The 14,680-nt window shown below is 36.4% G+C and overlaps 2 protein-coding genes across 8 annotated transcripts; both read left to right on the forward strand.

Annotated features, from left to right (window-relative positions):
* The first annotated feature begins 2,196 nt into the window (after positions 1-2,196).
* On the forward strand, positions 2,197-7,155 carry LOC104900008 (putative esterase C31F10.02). Of its 5 annotated transcripts, XR_008970475.1 has the most exons (5): positions 2,437-2,964; positions 4,691-4,831; positions 5,091-5,223; positions 6,419-6,557; positions 6,649-7,155. XR_008970475.1 is itself a non-coding variant. In XM_057396420.1 (4 exons), exons 1-4 carry the CDS (start codon positions 2,773-2,775, stop codon positions 5,978-5,980), a joined length of 597 nt encoding a protein of 198 aa, XP_057252403.1. In that variant the 5' UTR covers positions 2,436-2,772; the 3' UTR covers positions 5,981-6,155. The 5 variants fall into 5 exon arrangements, 4 of the variants coding, with proteins under 4 accessions (XP_057252405.1, XP_057252403.1, XP_057252404.1 ...); XM_057396420.1 differs by lacking the exons at positions 6,419-6,557; positions 6,649-7,155 and adding an exon at positions 5,850-6,155 and having other exon boundaries at positions 2,436-2,964; XM_057396421.1 differs by having other exon boundaries at positions 2,438-2,964; positions 6,419-7,155.
* A 689-nt stretch (positions 7,156-7,844) lies between these two features.
* Positions 7,845-13,992, forward strand: LOC104900007 (probable anion transporter 4, chloroplastic). 3 transcript variants are annotated; one of them, XM_010687322.4, is made up of 10 exons: positions 8,911-9,045; positions 10,252-10,334; positions 10,417-10,643; positions 10,810-11,179; positions 11,321-11,365; positions 11,448-11,594; positions 12,480-12,617; positions 12,714-12,747; positions 13,160-13,339; positions 13,657-13,992. In XM_010687322.4, the coding sequence occupies exons 3-10, from the start codon at positions 10,495-10,497 to the stop codon at positions 13,662-13,664; spliced, it is 1,071 nt and encodes a 356-aa protein (XP_010685624.2). In that variant the 5' UTR covers positions 8,911-9,045; positions 10,252-10,334; positions 10,417-10,494; the 3' UTR covers positions 13,665-13,992. The 3 variants fall into 3 exon arrangements, with proteins under 3 accessions (XP_048504666.1, XP_010685624.2, XP_048504667.1); XM_048648709.2 differs by lacking the exon at positions 10,252-10,334 and having other exon boundaries at positions 7,845-9,045; XM_048648710.2 differs by lacking the exon at positions 8,911-9,045 and having other exon boundaries at positions 9,084-10,334.
* The last annotated feature ends 688 nt before the right edge of the window (positions 13,993-14,680 follow it).

The following is a 14,680-nucleotide window of genomic DNA, read 5'->3' on the forward strand; positions in this document are numbered from 1 at the left end:
CACCCAATGTTGTTAAAATCGAGATTCTACTTTGAATCGAAAACAACCTTTAGAATCGAATCGTATAATCGAATCGTAGAATCGTAAGATTCTACAAACATGTATAATAAAGATATTGCACTCAATCTTTATTGAATATGCTAAAATTATAAGTTAAAAGACCTAAAAATTGGAAAAAAATAGTTGTTTACCCACTATATTGGCAATAACTAACAATATATATCTTTTATTTTCTTTGTTAGCATGATTTAAACTTGCGAGGTTTTTGCTAGTCAACAGAAATGTATAGAATCGTCTAGAATCGCGAATCGAATTGTCTACCATATTTTGAATCGTAAAATCGTAAGATTTTAAGATTTGAATCGCGATTTTAATAACTTTGCATACACCTTCAAGTGGAGTGTAGATGGCTCATCTCTTGGCAATCCAAATAAGGCTGGCATTGGAGGTGTTTTGAGAGACTTATGGCTCTTGTGGCATATTTTCATCACATATTGGGGGTTTGAGACTCAAATGAAGCAGAGTTCACGGCAATTATCTTCACCTTGAAACAATACTCTTGACATTTTTTTTGCTAAGAACCGACAATTGTCATTTAATCAGATTCTTATTTTCGGTACAAGATAAAAATGCATGACCATGGAATATAGGCTTCATCTGGAACAAAATTAACAATTTTGGACAATGTGTCGTTTCAATATACAAGGAAAAAAGTGAATAAAGTTGTAGTTCTTTGAACATAGAAAGTTGGTCAAGAGGATTTATTGGTCTTTGTTGTGCTTACCTTGTTTGTTTTTGTTGGTATTGTTTATATGATTTAGTTTTGCTTTTGAGCCATGTACAATGTCCAAATTAAAGCTTTTAAGTCTTAATTATTAAAAAAAGAAAGTATAAAGTTGCATTTGGCTCAATGCATATCTTTGAACTATTAAACTTGCATAAAGATTCCTAATATCAATATATCATGTAACATGTAATCATATGCCACGTGGCAATCAACCCTCCCACAAATTTGGCAAAGTAGGAGAGGTTGGGGAATTTAATAAAATAAGAATAAAAAATGTACTTCTATTAATTTTTCGGTTTTTTCACCAGGTACCCCTGTACTTTAACAAAATTCATGGGGTACCCCTAACTTTAAACTAATGCACAAGGTACCCTTATTATTTAAGTTAAATGCACCAAATACCCTTAATGACTAATGGTGTCAAGTTTCCGTTAGTCATTAGGGTTAATTAACTCCTCTAATCCTAATTAAACCCTAATTAAGCCCTAATTAACTAACTAAACCCTAACTCCATAACTTGAAACCCTAACCCCCAACCACCACGCACCCAACCACCACCACCTCCCTTCCTCTCCCCTAACCCACCACCCCTCCAACAACCCCAACCCCCCCCACCCAGCCCCCCTCCCCCTCGCCGGCAACCCCTCTCCGTCGCCGGCAACCACCTCTGATCCCTCTCGCGCCGCCTTGCCGACAAACCCCTGCAGCAAGCCTCATTCCCCCTTGATTTCCCCAACCCACCGCCATCCCCCAGCCCCAACCCCACGCCCACCCCCAACCCCACGCCCATCCCCAGCCCCGACAGCGTACCCCCCTCCCCTAGCAGCAACCACCACCATTCTTGATTTCAAAACCTGTTTTCAAAAATCAATTTCAAAAACAATTTCGAAATCATTTTCGAAAATCAATTTCGAAAACATTTTCGAAAATCAATTTCGAAAACATTTTCGAAATCAAGAACCATTTTCGAAAAGGTTTTTGAAAATGGTTTTCGAAAACCTTTTGCGAAAATTTGCAAAAACCTTTTGAAATCATTTTCGAAATTAGTTTTGAAATCAGTTTTTGAAATCAAGAAAAGCAATAAAGAAGAAGGAGAGAGAAATTAAGAACAACATTTGCGGGGGTGGGGGAAATCGACGGGAATGGGGGAGGGGATAGGGCTGCGAGGGATGGGGGAGGGTGGCTGTCGTGGGGGTGTGGGAGGGGAGGGGTGATGCGGGGGCTGGGGGGAAGGGCGGCTGCTGCGAAGGGTGGGTAAAGGAGGGGAGGGGTGTTACAGGTGGTGGTGAGTGGGTGAGGGAGGGGCTGGGGAAGGTAGAAGGGGGATGTAGTGGGTGGGTGGTAGTTAGGGTTAGGGTTTAGGTTGGGGGTGGGTGTGGAGGTGTTAGGGTTAGAAGGCTTAATTAGAGTTAGAGGGCTAATTAGGGTTAATGACTAACGGAAACTTAACGCCGTTAGTCATTAAGGGCATTTGGTGCATTTTATTGAAACAATAAGGGTACCTTGTGCATTAGTTTAAAGTTAGGGGTACCCCATGAATTTTGTTAAAGTACAGGGGTACCTGGTGAAAAAACCGTTAATTTTTTGATCGATTTATGTGTAGTTGGTAAGACGTAAGACGTGCACTAACACATACACAAATTCATATGAAGACAACCATACTCACGATAAACATAAAAGAGTAGATTATGTAAAAAAATAGAGATTACATGTTCATTTGACCTGTTATCCATGTACATCTATTCATTTGACTTATTATTTATTTACATTTCCCCACCATACTCTATGTACTAGCGTGTGCACCATTTTAAGTAGATGAACAATATTTTAAAAAAAAAATTAAAAAAAATTGAAAGATCCCGTAAAAAAAAAAAAAAATTGAGAAAAAAATTTCTGGTCTGGGACATGCTCGATATTTCTCAGTCTACAGAAGCAGTTGAAAGACTAGTATACAACGAGGGTTGTGCAATTTTGAGACTGAATTAATGGAGAGAGTAAAACATGTTTTAGATTTGAGTGAAGACGAGTCAGAAAGCGTTTCACGACTCAGTGTTAACCCGCACGAGTTCCAAGTGGGACCCAGTTTCTATGAGGATTTTGCTCTCAGGGGTATCCGAGTTGACCGAGTCGAACCTGGGTTCATCTCTTGTACCTTCAAGGTTCCTCCTCGTCTTACTGTAAGACCTTTTTTTTTTATCTTCTCTTTAACATCTAGTTATTCATTTTATTATTGTTAATTATTTTTTTGCTTAGATTCTTCAAATTAATTATTATTGTTAAATGAAACAAGTCAATTTCACAAGACATTGTTCTTTTATGTAATTGATACTACGAGTGGCATAAAACAGAACTGGACTGAATAGTGATATGTGACAGTAAAAGCATTGTCTAGAGCCGCACCGAACCAAATCGAACTGAAAATAAGATGGGGACTGGAGAGAATAGGCCCTAAGTCTTATGTCCCCAAAAGAATAGAGGGTTACTTTACTTGTAAGGATTTATGAATAATGATCTTTTAAAATATTTTGATTGGCTTCGAGAAGGATTTACAGATGTTGTAGGGGATATTTTCTACTCCTTTCGTTTTCTTTTGTTGTTCCTATTTGGAATTTTTTGTGAGAGGAAAATTGGTGAAAGAACTTTCGGAAATGGAGGGGGTACTTTGTTTATGGGTGCATTTCAATTTATAAAAGAAATGATTGAAAGTAAATTCATTTCTTAGCTTGGTGGGTTCAAATTGATGAATTCTATTTTTGAGTTTGTGGGTGCATTTCAAATGAGATACTTTGTTGGCTTTCTTCACATTTTGGGGTTTGAACAAATATGCTGAAGTAATGGATTACGATTTGAGAGGTTAAAATGGTACTATGATTGAAAGTTGTTACGATGCGGGACGTTTGGGTCTTAGAGAAACATTTAGTTAGAAATTGCTGATAATTGAATCCATAATGGGACATTTTTTGTTGTATGAAGGTCGTAGTGGATTATAGTTGGTGATTTATTGTTGTGGTGCTTATGATTTGACGAGTATCGTGTTGGTGTGTTCTCCTTTGAAGCCAAAGGACATTTTAGTGGCCATTTCTTCTTTCGTGCGGCTTTAATGGTGGTGGCAAATGTTGGCTTTGATGGTCATGATAACCCTGAATGGTGCTTGGATCTTGGTCATATTGTGTATATGATTCAGAATGTATGACAACGTTTGAGGCCATAAGCAATCATATATTTGAATTATATGGTTCATATCTAAGTGACTGGAATATCATGACCAGATTAATTAATGATGATTGAGGCAAATACAGTAGGATGAGCATGAAGGCTGTGGTGGGATGATTCAGGCCATAAACTAAGAAATATATGAATTAGTTTTGGTATATATCTGGCGCGCAGTGATATGTTTGATCATGTTGATTAAATATTGTTTTCTATGTCTAATATATGTTTTTCTGTGCATGTAATAAGTTGTTGCAGAACATAATGCAACAATATGAGAATGATAAGGGTCCAGCTTTAAATCTTTAATGGACATTTGGGACAACCATGAAGCATATAACTTTCTTCTTGATTATATAGTGCCTAGTTGCAATACGATTAATCTATGACAAGTGTTACCTTGGTCTTTTGATATCCCTTGCTTGACATGCTTGTCATGTGAGCTTCTCAGTGCTTCACTGCACTACCTAAGATATTATATATCCATCCATATTCAAATTTAATGTTAAGAGGTAAGATTAGAGGACACTCATCTAGCATGGCTTACACAGAGTTATGCTTATCTGCAGCTGAGCTATGTTATGTAATCATTGGCTTCAATATTCATGTTATGTGTCATGATACCTTTCATGAGATGCACCAATTTCCGTAGGTGCCAACTCTTATTCAATTTGTATGAACAACTTGTCGCAGGATCGAACTGGAAACCTGGCGGGTGGTGCAATCGCCAATCTCATTGACATAGTTGGTAATGCATTGATTTACAGAGTTGGAAGACCTATGAATGTGTCTATCGATATGTCGATTTCATATTTGTCAAATGCAAAGCTTGATGTAAGTAAGCATTGATTTACATGATATGCATGCTTCATTTGATGATGAATTGATGAATTGATGACTTGGTGATTTCAAGTGTGAATTTATGCATCTGAAAAAGATATCAAGCTTCGTAATATTACAAAAGTCCATTTGTTGTTCAAATTATGTTGCTCAAGGTCTAATATCTAAGATGATTATTTGGCTTATCTTTAACCAAGTATCTTTCTTTTTCAACTTTTGTACTTTTGAACATTTTCGATCTTAATATTGGCAGGATGAGTTGGAAGTTACGTCAAGACTGCTAGGGAAAATTGGAGCTGTTTCTGGAACTTCGGTTATCATCAAGAAGAAGGCTTCTGAAGAAATTGTTGCTGAAGGACGACATTCATTGTTTAGCAGACCTAAGAGTAAAATCTGATACTTATACCATGACTTTATTGTTCTTGCATGTGAAAGACTAGTCTTTTTATTCTAGATTCACAGTCATGACTGCAGTGGATCTCACCATGTGACTGATATGTGTAAATAAGGAGTCACTAATGAATCACAATATTTTTTTTCGATGGGAAAATGAATCATAAGTTCGGAATCAAATAAAATCTGGTTTTTGTATGTAGATGCTTTCTGACTGCTGTTGTCTGAGTGTTCAATAAAGCTTGGACAAAAAACACTGTTAGTTTTTTCTTTATATATATGCAGAATTTTGATGTCGAGTAGGTAACCATAAGTAAGATACGAACTTGTCCAAGTAGAGATTTTTGACCATGAAGTTTTAGGAAGGCATTATTCATGATACTTTATTTACTTCTGATGAAGTGATAAAATTTTGGCTTTATAATACTTTATCACATTTTCTCAAGCTAACCGGTGTGTACAGAATGAAAAACGCATTTATGGTACAGTCATAAAATCGAAGACAACCTAATCGGAAGGATGCTTTTTTTCATTTGTGTGTGAGATTTCTCCCCCCTTTTTTGCTGGGTATGTAAGGAGATGTAGAAGTTTAAAGATGCATCTTGTGTTTGGAAATCAGGTCCTAGGGGAGGGGGCGACAAGAATCTGAAGATTCAAGGTGTACTCCAGCTGAGCCGTGCCACTCCCTCCTTGGCTCATTGCTCTGTTTTGTTATGCTTTGAATTGTGTCCATCCCTAGCTTTGAATTGATGTGCTGATGTGTGAGTTCTGTTATGATTGTATGATGTGTCAATAAGGAGTTATATATTCGATGCTTATGTCAATTACCTAAATGATATTGTAGTAGTATATTTTTGAAGATGTTTGTTTGACTACTGCTGTTTTGATGTAGAAAGGAGGGAAATAATATTACTCCCATAATCCAGATTTGACCATCTTATTTTGACTAGTTATGGTCTTTGAAAACGATTTTAACCATAAATTTACATCAAATGATAGTTTATACTATTATGGAAGTACTACCTTATAATATTTTTACTCCAAAAGAAACCCAATAATTGTATGTTTGAATTGAGTGTACAATTTGAATTGTTATCAATTGCATCTTCTAAGCTTTCAATATTGACTTTTGATTGGGATACGATAATCTAATACATGAATTGATGAGCACAAACTTTTTACTCGAAGGAATATGTCAATTGTTATGTGAAAACTTCAGCATTATGGAAAGGCTAGAGAAGTCGAGAAGAACTTAAATAGGGTGAAGTGTAAACCCTTGTATATCCAAGCTATGCTCGTGTTCCATCTCAAAGTATTTGAAAGATTGGTAATTAACTTGCTAGTTTACGTGCATTTGTAAGTAATCTAATTTGAGGAATGATAAGTGACTATGCTTTATTGATGTTGTTCATCTTTAGAGGATATGGGTTGAAGAGGTTTGGCTAAAGCGGTGAGTAACCGCATCTCCCAGGGACCTTGGTGCTGGGTTCGATTTGGCATACTTCCCTCCCCCCGCTGGATTTATTTCTTGTATTCTATTGAGGTAGGATCTGCAAAAACTTTTAGAGGTTATGGGTCAAAATAATATCCCTGCATTCTTTTGCAGTACAATTTCTTTGAGTTATGCCGTTCATTGCACCATGCACTCATGACTCAACATGCCTACACTTGAGGTATGTGACCGGTGTGTGCATCGCATACCAACACATGTATTGCACACTAACGCAACTGTCTGTATGTGTCGATGCATGTAATGTGTTATTTGGCTGCTGAGAACATGCTTGCGTGCGGTTGCGAGCAACATTGCAAAAATGTACAAACAACCTGGGATGGTCTTTTGTACCTTCAAGATTCCTTGTTGCATCATTATAAGCTCAACCCTATTAACACTGAATTCGTATGAATATATTGTTTTTTTTGGCAAATTGTTGTACATCCAATATAGTTTTATCTGTATAAACATGTCATTCATTGTAGGACTATGCATTATTGGCTGTCGGTTCAATCGTTAGTAGCATTGACATTGACACATTGTTGGCAACATCTCCAAGATGAGAAAAAAAGTTTATAATCTCGAAGACCTTGTTTCAACATTTTGACATACATAAGGGTGTTGGTGTTTATCGTTAGAGAAAATCTTCTATGATCGATATGGGATTAGTACCCTTGTAAAGTCCCGATTTATTTCAGAGACGTGCTTTGTTCGCGTATCTAGAGAGCAGAGTATTTGAGGTTATCGACTTTCTTTCTGGAAGGGAAAGGGAAGCGGAACTAGTACTTGCTACTTAGGACTTAGGAGTATTAGTTAACAGATATTGTCACGATGATTGTCTGATGAGGTATCATATTTAGTTGTTATACATCCATATCAATAGACCTAAAGCTTGTAACTGGGAAAACGATTTGATGGAAAGTAGTTTGAGAAACTTCTTTATAAGCAGGTTTGAGAATTGCAGTATTTACTTTTTATTTCCATTTTAAGTGTTTGTTGACGTATGTTCGTATTTGGTTGAAATATTGGCAAAATGAGTGGGAGATCTTGAAAGGATCGCTTGTGAAATAAGTATTTTTTTATAGAAGAGTAAAAAGAAAAGCATTAGGAGATCTTCCACTGGAGGAGAATTTCTAATCGGTTACAATAGAGTAACAACATTACAAATATTAAGTGTAAAAAAAGAATCTATAAGATGACCAACATTAGCAATACAGTCAATCGCTCTGTTAGTTTCTCAGTGGACTTGAGAAATTTGCCAAGATTGGAATTGTTGTAGGAGACTCTCTATGTCTGAATATTTATTTGAATTGCGAAATATATGGAGCTAAATTTTTGGAGTTTGTATATTTTTTGGTAGTTCTATCGTACACGAAATTAATGCACAAACTCTTAGGTTCTTCCATGAACACGTAGAAGTTAGAACTATGTGCTCTTCAAGCTCATTTGTTTACACATTTTGTTATGTATTTTTGTTCAAATGAACAAAATGTAAAATGTGAGAGGGAGTACCTAGTTCTAGATGCTTTTAGGAGCATTTGTAGAAGCTTTGAAATTAATGAGAGGAAAGAAATTAGGAACATACTTCATATATGATTCAATCATGTGACCTCGAGGGGTCCCCAAATCCCGCTTACTTCTTCTCACGGATTCCCGAAATTCATCTTATCACGGATTTTCAAGAGGGTGAGTGAGGCAAGGGTAGCCTAAAAGAAATTTATCTTACCACATACTTTCGGTGCAAATACAGTTGGAGGCGACAATACATGCAATGCAATATCTTCCATAAGAGAAATACCATTGACTGTGTGTGACTAACCCCGCTTACTTCGTCTCTTTCTCTCTCCTCTACCAACTTCATCAACCAACCATGAGCTCCTCTCTTCAAACCTTCAGCAACAAACTACATTTCCACTCAATTTCACCTTCTCAAAACCCTAATTTCTTCTTCTCTTCAAGTTCTTTTCGCTTCTCCTCTCAATCAACTCCATCTTCAATCACCAAACGCTCGATTCTTCCTCCTTTCTTCGCCGGTGCTCCTTCTCCGATTTCGCCTGTAATCAAGCTCCGCCATGGATTTCCGCCGTTATTCGCCGGAAAATCTCGAATTTCTTCCGGAGATTCTAACTTGTTCGCCGAAGGAGGAGAGTCATTACAAGCGCCGAGTTTTCTGGAATTTTTGACGTCTGAGAGAGTGAAGGTAGTGATGATGCTTGCTTTAGCTCTCGCTCTTTGTAATGCTGATCGCGTTGTTATGTCCGTCGCCATTGTTCCTCTTTCTCTCTCTCATGGCTGGAGTCGCGCATTTGCAGGCGTTGTTCAGGTATATCATCTTTATTTTAAAGCTTTTGCTCTTTTGCATTTCCGATTCTGTTTTGAAATTATGTTATTTTTTCTAGATTATCTTGATTTTCTTGCTTGTTTAAAACTCTACATGTTTCAATTTAATGACTTATTCTTGTATATGTATGTTTTGCAACATAGATGATTTTTTTTTATTGGCATTACTTTCACTTGTGATAAATTGAGTAGTTTTGTTGCTGCTAATCATACAGCAAATTTACTTGGACAGTGTAAGTGTTTATGAAGTTTCTACGTTGATTAAATATGTGTGTTGAAATTGTTCTTGAGTTAAGAATTCTGCAGGTTTGATCAATTCGTATTTAATGTGTTACTGGATTCGCGTATGCATGTTGAATATTATCAGGAATTTTGTTTGGTAGCTTGTGACGAAGTTGAGCAACTTTCCAAAAAAAATTATAAGGCGCTGCTGAATTTTTGTTTTGTTATCATCTCAATTCTCATGATGTTATTGTGCATTCGGGAAGTCCCTCCGAAGACGGGATTGATAAATATCTGATTTGTGGCTCACCTAGGATATGGCTTTTGATAACATTGATTTTGCACTCCAGGAAAGCCAATATACTTATATACTTCCCTCCTTTTCTCAATACTTGCAACCGTTTGACTTTTGCATTTTTAATCTATTACCTTTGACTATAAACATTTATATAAAACAAAAATGCTATTGAGTAAGTTGTTGGATTAATCTCATGTGGATTTTCTAAATATCAACTTTTTTTTTATAATTTTTACTAATTGAAAAGTTTAGATATCAATGATCAAAAGTGCCTTCGCAAGCGTGAAAGTCAAACTGTTGCAAGTATTGAGAATTAGAGGAAGTACTATATATTGGTCATGGTATATGTATTGCTATTTAATTTTTCCAATGCAATTACTATTTGGCTTCTGGTACCATTTATCTAGAGAAAATTAGGTCAAGAATTAGAACATTATGATTCAAGTGCAAAATATTTCTAGTATGTGGCAATTTTATACAATACAAATTGAGTAAGTTGCTGTATAGACAAACAGATGCATGGTGAAATGCCCCCTAGTCCCCTACATAGCTACATCACCTTTATCTTTCACCATATTCTCGTTGGTCTTTGCATCTCAACAATTTCCTGATGCAAATAAATGAAGATTGGCTTGTGCGCCTAAAGATGTAAATTTGTGACCCAATCAGTGGAAATGACAAGGCCCGTGACTTGCTAGCATTGTTACGACAATAAAATTCAGAAAGAGCCTGATGATAGCAGTTTATGACAGGTTCAGGATGAAATTTTAGTAGAATTATAAGTACTTGCTTGTTTTTGCTGTTGCTGATCCAAGTTGCTGTTGTGGATGGCAGTCATCTTTCTTGTGGGGTTACCTTGTATCACCAATAGCCGGAGGAGCTCTTGTGGATTACTATGGCGGTAAAGTTATCATGGGATGGGGCGTTGCTTTGTGGTCCTTTGCCACATTTTTTACTCCCTGGGCAGCTGAAACGTCTCTCTGGGCTCTGCTTGCTATGCGAGCTATGCTTGGCATTGCAGAAGGTGTAGCTCTTCCTTCGATGAATAACATGATATCAAAGTATGGACACCATATCTATTCTTCATGATACAATATTCTCTTTGTCTCTTGATGCAGCCACTAACTTTATGATTGCTTTTCTTGTTTATGGCTTTGTGCCTCAATTATGTGATTGTGAATAGTTTTTTGAGCTTCATTGTCTGAACTCTGAACCCCTTTTTTCTAGATGGTTTCCTCGAACAGAACGATCAAGAGCTGTTGGAATAGCAATGGCTGGGTTTCAGCTGGGAAGTGTTATTGGACTAGTTCTTTCTCCTATCCTTATGTTTAATGCTGGTGTGTTTGGACCATTTGTGATATTTGGATTATTTGGATTTCTCTGGGTTGTGGTGTGGCTGTCTGCTACTTCCAGTATTCCAGAGAGAAGCCCTCAAATTTCTGAGTACGAACTAAATTACATACTAACAAAGAGGCAACAGTCTCTTCCATCCATTGCCGGTAAGACACATAAAGCTAAAGTGATCCCACCTTTCAAGCGACTGCTCTCTAAGCTTCCTACTTGGTCACTTATGGTTGCCAATGCGATGCATAGTTGGGTAATGATCTATTGATCTATATCTGATCCACTCCTCTTGAATTTGTATATATGTCAAGAATTGCTTTACCTAATACAGCAAAAATTATGTATCTTCTGCTGTATTGAGACACATTTTTTTTTGTTATTGTCAATTGTGCAGGGGTTCTTTGTTCTTCTTTCCTGGATGCCCTTATATTTTAACAGTGTGAGGAACAAATTTTTTCTTTCTTTGTGTGAAGTCACATGTGTGATTGGTTTTTGAATGGTTATGTGAACGTTTGTTGCAGGTATATCATGTTGATCTTAGACAAGCTGCATGGTTCAGTGCTGTTCCTTGGAGTATGATGGCTCTAGTGGGATATTTTGGAGGTGCTTGGTCAGATATGTTGATCCAGCATGGTTTAAGTGTCACTTTGACCCGAAAATTAATGCAGGTCAGCTCTTATCTATTTATAAATTCCAACCATTTGGTGTAAGTGACTTCCATATTCTTGATGTAATTTTTTTTTTAAAATCGAGTGCCTATTTTTCCTCCTTATCTAGTTGGTTAATCCTTTGGGACTTTTTTCAACTTTTGAAGTGAAGTTGCCACCCATTTGCGAGATCATATAAGGGTGGAGCGTTCAAATATATATATTTAATCATAAACGTTTTATGGTCGTTCTTACACTAATCTACTCTTTAAGGAGTTCAGTGTTCATAAAAAGGCATTCGTGCTCATGTATGTTTAGTGCCTAAAAGGATGGTGAATGACTCATTGATGAACGTGTATATACTAATGAAATTTATTCATGTTCTGTATTTGTGCTTCCACCAATCTACTCTAGGTTAAGGGAGGATTTGGTGTTCATAAACAGGCATTGGCCATGATGTATGTCCAAATGTTGAATGCCTAGAGGGATACCTGTGGTCAATGACTCAACTCGATTTGACATTTTTCGTGATCTTCCATTTCTGTTCATATAATATTTGCTGTGCATGCGAACATTTGGGTACGACCTTGTATATTGGTAAGATAAGCTTGGTGTTGGACAGCTCCATTTTGTTAAAACGTTATGTTGGTTTGAAGTGTGCCAATATTTTCTTTCCCCTTTGTCTTGCCATGTTCGATAAAATGTTACTCCCACGAAAAGTGTATCTTGAAACTGCACAGGAGTTGTATTCTGATGCGAGGATTTATGTATTCTTTATATTAGCAGTAATCCTGTTATAACTCGTCATATGAATCTGCGTTTCATTCTCTTGCTCTTTTTGTTTGATTTTATGGACTATCTTAAGCTGTCTAAAAACTAATGCATTGATCTCTTCATTGTGTGCAGTCCATAGGATTTATTGGCCCTGGCATTGCTCTAATTGGCCTGACTACAGCAGCTAGCCCCTTAATAGCTTCTGCTTGGCTTACATTAGCTCTTGGACTAAAGTCATTCAGTCATTCTGGTTTCCTTGTCAATATACAGGTTTGTTGCTTTTGAAACTAAATGCTGAGTTCACAGTGGCAATTTATGTGCTGAGATTTTATTTGACCTCTTATTCTTGCTCTCTTCTGATGCTAGGAAATTGCTCCACAATATACCGGCATATTACATGGTGAATTTTTTTTAAATATTATATTTTTGGTTTGATGCGTTACTTTGGAAATTTCAAGACTAAGTTGGCAAAACGTCATGATAAGAATATTACTCCCTCCGTTTTTTTAAATTGTTACACTTACACTTTTCACTCATGCCAATGCAAAACTTTGATGACATATATCTCTAGTTTTGTATTTGTAAAAATTATAAAAAGCACATATTAATAAAAACACATATTAAGAAGAATCTAACAAGATCACACATGTCTATGTTTTTATTCACGTATAAATTACAAACGATGGTCAAAGTGAAATTTTTGAATAGTGTAAAATGTCAAGGTGTGAAATTAAAAAAAAAAAAAAAAAACCTAGGTAGTATATCACAGTGGATTTCTGAATTCTAGTTTGACGGAGTCAATATCTTGACAGGGTTGGCAAATACAGCAGGAACTTTTGCTGCTATTCTGGGAACAGTTGGGGCTGGTTTTTTTGTTGAATGGTTTGGGTCTTTCAGAGGATTTATATGGCTGACATCATTCTTGTATTTTCTTGCCGCTTTGTTCTGGAATCTATATTCAACCGGAGAGCTAGTAGATTTCGATGCATCAAGTAAGTGTCATGCAGTTGTTTAATGATTTATTAAGCACCCTTAACATTCTAGTTTCTATATTCTCCCTGATAAGAATCTGTAGTGCTGTATTAATGTGTTGCTATGCAACAGTATACAATGGTTTAGTTTTTTCTGTATGTCGCATATGAAGCAAACAATTTAACTGTGGCACCTCAACTCAGAAGAAATAGACAGTTCAACTGCGGGCTGGATCGATATTTGTCATTACATTATGCTTTGCTTTCTTCACAGTAGCAATTTCACTCACCGGCATTTTCATTTCTTTGACGTACGCTGTAAATTCTTGGAATTGCAGGTTCATGAACCAGATTCCGTAGGAGTGGTAATACCAGTCTGTACATATTGTGGATCTAGCATAATACTACTACAATTGAAGAGGAATATCAAAAGTGATAAAAATAGGTTCGGCTGCATCTGTTTTCATCCCAAAGCACAGAATTGTCTGAATATCTCTTGTTGTAATTAATGAACATCATGTTGTACATGAGCAATTGTGTATAGCGCAGTAATAGCTGTATAAATAGACTAGAATGGTTATCAATAATGACCTTGTTTGTAAACTCCCCAGCAACGATATATAAATCACTGGGAATCGACAAAATGATCGAACCTACGAAGTTTTTTTTTGTTATTGGTTAAAAGTCGAATATAAATTAATTTTAAGTAATAATATTGCCAAAATAAAAGCCCTTGGAAAAGGATTATTCTCTCTCAAAGATTAATCACATTTTTCTCTCCGCAGCCCTTACCCCATCAGGTGAGATATATTAAATTTGGAGCTGGTATAATAATTAATGCTCTAACATTAAATTCAAAGGTTTGTTTTCACTTCTTTCATTTGTTCTTTCGTATTCTGGATTAAGGGAAGTGCACAATCAATAAACATATTTTACATTCAATATTCTTATATGAACATCGGAAATCTAGTGGTCTGAAATAGTTTTGAAATCAAAATTGCGAGTTTGTATTAATTTTCAACCGCTAGATCTTCATAATTATTTACGGTTTTTTCACCATATACCCCTGACTTTTTCTTTCACCATAATTATTAGGGGGGTTAATGACTAACGGACATTAAAGCCGTTAGTCATTAAGGGCAAGTTGATGTATTTTTCGATAAGTGAGGGGGTATATGATGAATTTGGAAACTTAAAAGGGTATACGGTGCAAAAAAAATTATCAAGGTATATGGTGAAAAAACCATTATATTTAATATGATCGCCTAATAAAATCATAGGACTATAGGAGTCATTATGTTATGTATTCAAAGAGAGACCCTACTTCTGGTGGCCCTTTTACCATTGAAGTTCTTGGTCCCT

Source organism: Beta vulgaris, chromosome 7 (assembly GCF_026745355.1).
Source record: "Beta vulgaris subsp. vulgaris cultivar EL10 chromosome 7, EL10.2, whole genome shotgun sequence".
NCBI lineage: Eukaryota > Viridiplantae > Streptophyta > Magnoliopsida > Caryophyllales > Amaranthaceae > Beta > Beta vulgaris.

Excerpts from the sequence above, each read along its gene's own strand:
- LOC104900008 (XM_057396420.1), top strand. The coding sequence starts at position 2,773 with ATGGAGAGAGTAAAACATGTTTTAGATTTGAGTGAAGACGAGTCAGAA. Across the intron at positions 2,965-4,690 it reads AGGTTCCTCCTCGTCTTACT|GATCGAACTGGAAACCTGGC; the intron begins GTAAGACCTTTT and ends AACTTGTCGCAG. Across the intron at positions 5,224-5,849 it reads ATTGTTTAGCAGACCTAAGA|GTCCTAGGGGAGGGGGCGAC; the intron begins GTAAAATCTGAT and ends TTTGGAAATCAG.
- LOC104900007 (XM_048648709.2), top strand. The coding sequence starts at position 8,593 with ATGAGCTCCTCTCTTCAAACCTTCAGCAACAAACTACATTTCCACTCA. Across the intron at positions 10,644-10,809 it reads ATGAATAACATGATATCAAA|ATGGTTTCCTCGAACAGAAC; the intron begins GTATGGACACCA and ends CCTTTTTTCTAG. Across the intron at positions 12,618-12,713 it reads GTTTCCTTGTCAATATACAG|GAAATTGCTCCACAATATAC; the intron begins GTTTGTTGCTTT and ends TTCTGATGCTAG.